The sequence below is a fragment of the Sinocyclocheilus anshuiensis genome, unplaced genomic scaffold (assembly GCF_001515605.1).
Source record: "Sinocyclocheilus anshuiensis isolate Anshui unplaced genomic scaffold, SAMN03320099.WGS_v1.1 scaffold337, whole genome shotgun sequence".
Classification (NCBI taxonomy): Eukaryota; Metazoa; Chordata; class Actinopteri; order Cypriniformes; family Cyprinidae; genus Sinocyclocheilus; species Sinocyclocheilus anshuiensis.
In genome coordinates, this window is record NW_015537968.1 from 1,594,511 (window position 1) to 1,604,257 (window position 9,747).

A 9,747-nucleotide genomic window follows, 5' to 3' on the forward strand; every position below is an offset into this window, starting at 1 on the left:
AAATAAGTAATTTTAACTAGTGACACGGACCGTGTCCGTAGTGTCATTACTATGGACGTCATAACCCCTCGAATTCTCGAGTTTTGTTTTGTAGAAAACATGGAAACACCAAAGACGCTTTAATATTTTACGTGTTTTAATAGACAGGTGACGACTGCACAGAGTAGCATTATAACAGAACTTTCAAATGTATCCAGTATGATAAAACAATGCTGCTTTTTTTCCCCACATACGCACGACCGGAAGGAGCGGAAGCGGTCGACTGTTGCATAATAAAAGCTACGCTGCTTTCGAGCCGTGTTTCACGCTCGTTCAGCGGCCTCGTTTCGCTTCGACGGCTTTCAGCCTCACCCTGCTTCATTCTACTACGTTAATAAATCATTAGCTCATCCATGAACATGATTTCTGCCCGAGTCCCGTCAGATTGCATCAGCTGTGGGGATGAAGACGACAACTCCCATGATTCCACACTCAGTCACAGCGTCATCAAACTACACCTTTGTTTCTTTGTTTATTTTGAATACGCGCCCTCTAGCGGCGAAAATTACATATTGTGCCTTTAAATGCATCTATAACACATGAAAATAGGAAGATCATAAACATTAATATCATGTTTTTCTGTAAAGTTGCCTTGAAACAGTTGTGTATTTAGAATGAAAGTGAAAGTGACGTGTAGCCAAGTATGGTGTCCCATTCTCAGAATTTGTGCTCTGCATTTAACCCATCCAAGTGCACACAGCAGTGAGTAGTGAACACACACCTGGAGCAGTGGGCAGCCATTTTTGTTGCGGCACATTTTTGCTACACTCCCCCACCTACAATCCCTGCCGGTACCAAGACTCAAACCCACGTCCCTTGGGTTACAAGTCCAACTCTCTAACCATTAGGCCTAGAATTCATAGTATTGGAAAAGTGCCTGACACTAGACACTAGAGAGCATCATGGGAGAGGAGTTGTGAATGGCAGTGAAGCACCGCAACTGATTTTTTATGTGACAGTAAAAACATGACAAATGTAGTATATCCAAATTTCAATCATACTTTCCATATTCATACTATATATAACATACAGTACTTTTTAACAGTCATGAAGTTAAAAGTGATAGTTCACCAAAAAATTAAAATGACCCTACCCCTACTCACCCTCAAGCCAGGTGTATATGACTTTATTCTTTTCAGATGAATACTATCGGAGTTATATTAAAAAATGTCCTGGCTCTTCCAAGCTTTATAATGGCAGCGAGTTGAGATTTTTAGGTTCAATTATAAAAAGCGCTCCACATGGCTCCAAGGGGTTAATAAAGGCCTTCTGAAGCAAAGCGATGCGTTTTTGTAAGAAAAATATCCATATTTAAAACCGTAATCTCTATAGTTTCCGCTAACTATCATATGGGTGTTCAGGAGAGAGTGGCATTCCAGCGTATGACGTAGGCATAGCATAAGCTCCGGTGAGAAGTGACGAACGTGGAAGTGTAGAGGAGAGAGCAAAACAAAACACCGATCATGAAGTAGAAGTACAAAACGAGGATTTGTAAAGAAAAATGTCAGAGGATTTCAATATAAGCCAAGAGGAGACTGGTTTTCCTTTGCTGTAAACAAAACTTGGTTCTCGTGAGACTAGCATATTCTCACCAGAGCTTTAGCGCCTACATCCGACATCCTACATCATCCGCTGGAATGCCACTCTCTAGTGAACACGCGTGCAACAGTTAGCGTGAGTAAGCTATAGATTATGGTTTATAAAGTTTTAAATATGGATGTTTTACTTACACAAATGCATTGATTCACTTCAGAAGACCTTTATTAACCCCCCTGAGCCGTGTGGGGTACTTTTTATGATGGATGGACGCACTTTTTTGGGCTTCAAAATCTCAACCCCCATTTACTGCCATTATAAAGCTAGGAAATTTCTTAATATAACTCCGACTGTATTCGTCTGAAAGAAGAAAAAAGTTATATATAATGGCTTGAGGGTGAGTAAATCATAGGGTAATTTTAATTTTTGGGTGAACTTTCACTTTAAGTTTCAAACAAAATTAAGTACCTACTAAACAGTATGCGATTTTGTATATGCAGCCAATTTATATTGTAAAAAGCGCTATACAAATAAAAATGGACTTCTTGACTTGAAGAACCACACCAGCAATAACTACATTAGAACATGTTAGTAAAGCCAGACTGCTGTTAAGTAAGAAATACATTGAGTTTCTAAATGTTCTCAGGCTGATGGCCAGAGCCATACATTCTATACAAAATCTTTCCATATAAATGTATGTAAATTTGTTATTGGTATTGTTATTGATTTATATACCAATAGGGCCTGTCACATCATATTCATAATTACTAAAGTGAATCAAGCAGGAATATATGTGTGGTTTGTTTTTCCATCAGCATGGCAGCCAGCATGAATAATAAATAATAACCAACCACTAATGCAGCAAAATCTAATCCTAGAATGCTAGAATAGCATAATGATGAGCGGTCGCAAACACTGTCAGTGCCAAATTCTATAAAGTTTTTGAAAGTAAAAAAAAAAATCTATTGAATGTGATGGATGAATTGTGGATATGGATGTAAGATGATTAACTTGTTTTTAATGCTACAATAATTTAATAAATATTAAATATATTATATATATGAAATTATATATAAATATATAATGACCAGCCACACGATATTCAGAGTGAATTTAAGTAGTGCCATGGCAGTCTCAGTGAAAAGTTGTACTGGAAACACAGTAAAAATAGCAGAATATAGGTATAGACTTTGTATAGACAACTCTAAAAACTATGCAGTTCACAGAGTGCTTCAAACAAAGCTTTGATACATATAATCTTGCACTGCTTCTCAGTGCTCACCCCTGGCGATGGCCCTGACTGATATTGTATACAGTAACTGGTCCAGTATAGTATGAAAGCACCAAGCCCATAATTCAGAGTCTGCCCAAAATCTGGCTGTTTTGAGTGGGTTGCAGTGAAGAGGAGGTGAAAGAGATCAGAAATACTGAAGCTTTGTGATGGTTATGAAATGCTGCCTTGTGTAAACGGAGAAAAATAATCACGTGTGTGTCTGCATGTGTTATATATGTGTTATATCTGTATATTCTACTCCTTAGGTTTCTATGGGAGACCCTGGTCAATGGAACAAAGGAAGGTACTATTTCAGTGGTGAGTATGGGATCAGCGAATACACACACTGTTAAATGGGATGATGAGATTGCTCTTTATATGCATTTGTATTACTAAAGGGACACAAAATAATACATTTTATAGGTGTTACAGTATGTAATGTAGAATGGGATATTTTTTCGGATCATGTTGACAACATTGTGGTATCAGAGCAGTACAGTATGGCACAGTGCAGCTGGTGCCTTGCAGAAGTGTAAAGTTGTGTAGGCAGAGAGACAAATGGCTTTTTTATGACTAATGACTGGACACTACTGCCAGCATGACTCCACTGAGCCATACTTTAACACATCTTCATACATAAGCCATGGTGAAATCAGTGGCAAGGAACAAGTTCATTTTGAATAAGAGCATGGGAAAAGTTATATTATTATTATTATTAAATTATTATTATTTGACATATTATGTTCTTAAAGGAATAGTTCACCCTAAAATGACAATTTGCTGAAAATGTGCTCACCCTCAAGCCATCCAAGGAATAGATGAGTTTGTTTCTTTATTGCAAAAGATTTGGAGAAATTTACCATTACATAATTTGCACATCAATGAATGCAGTGAATGGGTGCCGTCAGAATGAGCAACAGCTGATAAAAGCATCACAATAATCCACAAGTAATCCACACAACTACAATCCATATTTGTAATAAACAAATCCATCATTAGGATGTTTTTAACTTTTTCTTTAAGTCATCACTTCTGAATCAGGAGAAAAATGTGCACAGATCAAGCACCATTTACTAGCAAAAACAGTCCGAAACAGTTCTAAACAAATATGTCAGTGGGTTTTGATGTGAGGGGACAATAGGGGATGGACTTTTTCACTGAAGGAAGTGTTATTATGGATTATGGCATTTTGGCAAAAAAGAAATGGTTTAAAGTTAAAATGCCTTAATAATGGATTTATTACAAACACACAGCTTTTCACTTCACAAGACATGAATTGATGGACTGGAGTCATGTGGATTATTTGTGGATTATTGCAGTAGCTCCTTACTGCAGAACAAAGATCCAGGGGGAGGGGTTGGATCCACATCTAGGGGGTGGAGATGGGTGGGGTTAGGGATCAGGGGTGGAGATGTATATGCAAGGTGGGAGGAGTTGGATCTGGATCCAACCTCGCCCCCTGGATCTTGTGTTCTGCAGTGAGGACCATCACCATTGTGATGTTTTATCTGCTGTTTGGACTCTCATTCTCACGGCACCCATTCACTGCAGACAATCCACTTGTCAGCGAGTAATGTAATGTTAAATTTCTCCAAATCTGTTTCAGTGAAGAAACAAACTCATCTACATCTTGGATGGCCTGAGGGTGAGTAAATATTTAGAGAATGTTCATTTTGAGGTGAACTTTTTGAGATATCCCTGCTGAAAACACCATCTTTCCATGGTTCAGGCTGATTTAGTGCTTGTCTAGCTGGTTTCCATTATGGTTTCCAACAGAACAAATAAACTTGAATTGAATCTGGTTAACCTAGGAGGTCTTCCTGGTTTATCTAGCTAAGATGCCTGGTGGTGAAACTAACACATCAGCATTTAAAACAAGTATTTGTTGCTGTCCTGTATTGAGTCCCTGCTCCCTTTCAGCCATAAAGTAGTTTTCCTCTCTCTGCTGCAGCACTAATGAACAAGCTCACACTTTACTCAGTGAGCTGGCATGAACTAGTAGATTTGATCTGCAAAACTGGAGTTCTCTTTCCTTTAAGCTTAGTACAGCTTCTTATTTTCTTAAACTTAAAAAATGTATTAATAATGAATAATTGCTTGTGATTGATTGATTCATTCTTTCCCATTTGTTATTCTTTGATAGAAAGTAAATATTTTATGTGCAATACAGCTAAATAATTCATCAACAAATTCATGTCTTTAAACATCTTCGTAAACACATTTTTTAAACACGACATATGGCATACTATTTAAGGTATTACTGATTTATTTATATATTTCAACCTGTTCTGACTGATGCCCTGGGTTGTGACGTCCAAATCAGTAGAATTTACATTAATGTACAATGGATCAGACATGACAGAAATTAGAGTGCGTGGGAATCCATCTGCACCGGAAGAAAGGAGAGAAGCGAGAGAGTATCCTACCCACCCACACACACAAGTGATAGAGGCACTGGACCAAACTCCAAAGCCCTGGATGAAAAGATTAATAGTGCAGGCGAAAGAAGGGGGATGAGAACTTTTACACTCTCTTGAGTGAGAGTGAAGCGACTGCTTCACGACTGATGCAGTAGATGAAGGGAGAGAAGGAGGAGAGAAAGGAAGTGGGGGAGGAAGAGGGAGAAAAAGAATGAACGATAGATTCTATCTGTGCATTAGCATTTTAAATAGGTTGGCGAGGGAGAGAACCAAAATGAGCTTTGTGTGTGTGAGTGAGTGAGTGTGTGCGCACGCTTGCTTGAGGTTAACCTTTAAGGAGGTTCTTTAATATTTTAGACAAGCACTAACTCAGTTTCAATCTATTTAGGGAGTCTGCTTTTCTCATGAGACACACAGACACACTCATTCTATTGTAGGCAAAGATGTAATATTTCATTTATAGTTAACTCAGTTTTTGTATGAGATCTTGATTAAGACGTTAATGTGGAAGAAACCCATCCTCTTAGTCACTCTGAAACAGTCATCTTACAGATCATAGTACTCTAGAGCAGTGTTTCCCAACCTTTTTTTAGTCGCGGCACCCTTTGGAAATTTTAACAAATTTGTGGCACCCTACAAAATTAATTTTGTCACAATATTTGAATTTCTAACTTCGATATGATAATTTGAAAAGTATAGATACTCGGTACAACAGATGCTCTTTTGAAAATGTTAGCAATTTAAAAATATTAAAAAACACCGGCACCCCGGTTGGGAAACACTGCTCTAGAGTACTTGTCTTGTTGAGTATTAGAAAATAATCTCTCCTATAACACTTTTAACACTAGTTTTCACACTAGTTTTCTTTTTTATTTGCTATTTTACACTGTGGAATTTACTCCACATTGATATGTTGGTTCCAATTATGATAACCTTTTTATGATAATATTTTTTAAGGGAAAATTGCAAAATGATTACTCCACTCCTTATGTAGATTGTTAAAATGTAATATTTTATTATAGATTTAGCCTTTTAAGATTTGGGTTTAAATAATTAAATAATATAGGGCATGGATAAAACAATCAAATCTTAAAGCCATTTAAAAAACAATCGCAGAAATAAAATATAAAAGCGTGGTAAGAAGTTCTCAAGACTCCCAAAAATGAGTTGGTTGAAAAATCATCCCATGGGACTTGAAAGTTCAAGTTAAAACTCTTTATTGGTAATAGTGCACATTTTGTGCAGTATTCATGATCTTTATTTAATATTTAAACAACAATTAAATATTGCACTGCCTGCAGTTTTTCTTTATAAATAAGTTGAAATTCACAGAGGGGCAGACCATTCACTTTTTTCCTCTGCAGAGGAATCGACCCTTTGCTGATGTTAAAGTCAGACTCATTCTCTGCAGGAAATGTGACCTCTTATATTATAATGATGCAAGATCAATGTATGTCTCTATTTTCTGCCTGCCTCTCTCTCTCTCTTTCTCCCTGCTGTGTCTTGTGCTCTTCTTTCAAAATATTCTCAAAACATGATAGAAAATCCATTTTAAAAATCCTGAAATGCAACTGATACTGATTGTCCCTTTCAGGATGCAGATGTGGAATTTGAACACATATCTGTATGGTCCTAAAGATGATCTGAAGCACAGGTTACTATGGAGGGAGGTTTATTCAGCAGAGGAAGAGGGTATGTGTTTTATACAGCACTGTATATGTCCCAATATTTATTCAGATTATAGTATATAGAAGCACGGTGTTAAAGTGTTTATTTAATCTGTCTATTTTAATTTCATTAACTTATCTATCTAAAGCTAAAGGTTTTCATTATTATTACTGGCCAAAAATATCCATATCTAGAAAACATAATCTGAGCAATCAGAATATAAATGCTTGGCCTTGGTCATCTTAGCAGAGATTGTTAAGATGTATTTCTAAGAATATACTGTAATTTCTAAATGGCACCTAATCATATTATTATACAAACATGATTGTATTAAATTAGGTGCCATTATATGCCATTCGGTTATTGGTGTGAGCTGCTGCTGTGTGTTAGGCTTTCATATCTTAACCAGAATGCCTTTTTCAGATAATTAACTATACAAAATGATAATTTTTTTGCCTGCATTCAGTATAATAAATAATGACTCATAAGTATTGTTATAATATAGTGTGATTCTAGTATCGTAAAGGTGCTGTATTTGAGATGTTAGCTTTTACTCATTGCGACATTGCCCATTTGTATATTTCTGTCATTGTTTTTTAGGGCCGTATCACATCTGAAAACCTTTCACTTTTTCATTCTCTCTCCATCTTTCTCTCACTGTGTCCAGCTCAGTTGAAAGCTTTGGTATGTGAGGCAGTGTCGAGGGGTCTGACATTTGTATATGCTCTTTCTCCGGGTCAGGACATCGTCTTCTCCAGCTCTTGGGACCTCACACTGCTTAAACGCAAACTCAGACAGGTAAGCAAACTCACTTCATCTTGATCTCATTTTTATCTTGCTTTCTTGTGATCAAAGCACATTTGCACAACCGTTGTACTGTTTGACGAGAATGTGTTCATGAACACCTTATTTTCTTTAATTTCACCACTAGGTGTCAGACCTGGGCTGTCAGGCTTTTGCCCTCCTATTCGATGACATTGATCACTCCATGTGCCAGTCAGATACAGAGGCCTTTTCCTCATTCGCTCATGCCCAGGTCACTGTGGCCAATGAGATCTTCCATTTCCTGGGGGAACCACCTGTCTTCCTATTCTGTCCCACTGGTAAACTAATGCATAAATATATCAAGCCTAGTTCATTACAGAATAAAATTCTGTTTAATGGAGTGACACATTTACTTAATGATACCTTAAAGGAATACTTCAAAAATTAAAATTGGCTAAAAATGTATTCACTCTTAGGCTGTCCAATGTGTACATGAGTTTGTTTCGACATCAAAACAGATTTGGAGAAATGTAGCATTACATCACTTACTCATCAATGGATCCTCTGCAGTGAATGGGTGCCATCAGAATGAGAGCCCAAACAGCTGATAAAAATATCACAGTAATCCACAAGTAATTCACATGTCTCCAGTCCATCAATTAACATCTGTGTGTAAGAAACAAATCCATCATTGAGGTATCTAACTTTAAACTACAGCTTCTGGCCAAAATATCCATAATCCATAAATCCATAATCTATACTAATTCCTCCTCCAGTGAAAAAGTCCATCCCCTTTTTTCCTCTCACATCAAAATTCACCAGCATATTTGTTTACAACTCTTTTGTACTGTTTTTGCTTATGAGCAGTGCTTGATCTGTATATATTTCTCTCCTGATTCAGACTTGAGGAAGCAACGATTTGAAGTAAAAAATGCCTTAATGATGGATTTGTTTATTACAAACATGCAGCTTTTACTTTACAAGATGTTATTTGATGGACTGGAGTCATGTGGATTACCTGTGGATTATTGTGACGCTTTTATCAGCTGTTTGGACTCTCATTCTCACGGCACCCATTCACTGCAGAGGATCCATTGGTGAGCAAGTGATGTAATGCTAAATTTCTCCAAATCCGTTTCAATAAAAAAACAAAAACAAACTCATCTACTTCTTGGATGACCTGAGGGTGAGTAAATTTAAAATTTTGGGTGAACTATTACTTTAAGTAAACATGATGATCCAATTTAAAACAGATTCAAAGCAAATTATAAAAACCAATGAAAAATAAACATTGTAGGCAAATATCTGGCATTTTACCTGCTCATAGAGAGCCAGCTCTTCCTCAAGTTGTTGCGTTTCCTCTTTTACAGTCATCAGACAATCTAGCTCAGACTGACGTGGGTGCAACTCACGATCAAAACGATTATACAGTCTTCTCCAGTATCTAAACACAGAAAAGACAAACATTTTTTGCAGTTAAACAAACATAAACACCATATATCAGTTACTCTGTAATAGCTGTATTGACGTATTATAGGTGGATACTTAGGACTAAAGAGACAAATTATGCACGAGAAAGAGAATCAAACTATCCGCTTATTTTTTATAGAGGAGAAGAAAAAACTATTTTACATGTTTTGACATACTTAAAACAGTAGGGGGCAGTACTGGGCCTTAGAAGTCCCTGATTCTGGCTCTGATCAGGTTTGAACAGAGGGTTCATGAAATCCAGCTTCTTCTCCCATAAATGAAGCCACATGGAATGAGTTTTCTCTTTGATACTACAGAAAAAAACACATGCAATAAAACATGTTCAACAGATGCAGAGAATACTGACATCCGCAGTACCATCAATTTTAACAACAAATTAAGTTTTGTCATTCATGTCATCAAATAAACAGGACAATTACCACAGATCCTTCCTCTCCTTCTGGCTGTTACAAATGAAGTTGCCATAATGACAGGAGTAGATGTGGTTGTGGATGCTGATCAGAAACTTCTCATTGTACTCAAAAGCACAGGGAAACTGTTCCATAAGCTGCCATA

General features: G+C 36.9%; 1 protein-coding gene across 1 annotated transcript in view; it reads left to right on the forward strand.

Moving 5' to 3' along the window:
- Positions 1-9,747, forward strand: part of LOC107668868 (protein O-GlcNAcase-like) — a 22,087-nt gene that overhangs the window by 3,298 nt on the left and 9,042 nt on the right. Inside the window, exons 2-5 of the mRNA XM_016460913.1 lie at positions 3,115-3,166; positions 6,863-6,960; positions 7,604-7,734; positions 7,868-8,039. Of these exons, the coding sequence (XP_016316399.1) occupies positions 3,115-3,166; positions 6,863-6,960; positions 7,604-7,734; positions 7,868-8,039 (453 nt within the window). The remainder of the gene's footprint in view (positions 1-3,114; positions 3,167-6,862; positions 6,961-7,603; positions 7,735-7,867; positions 8,040-9,747) is intronic.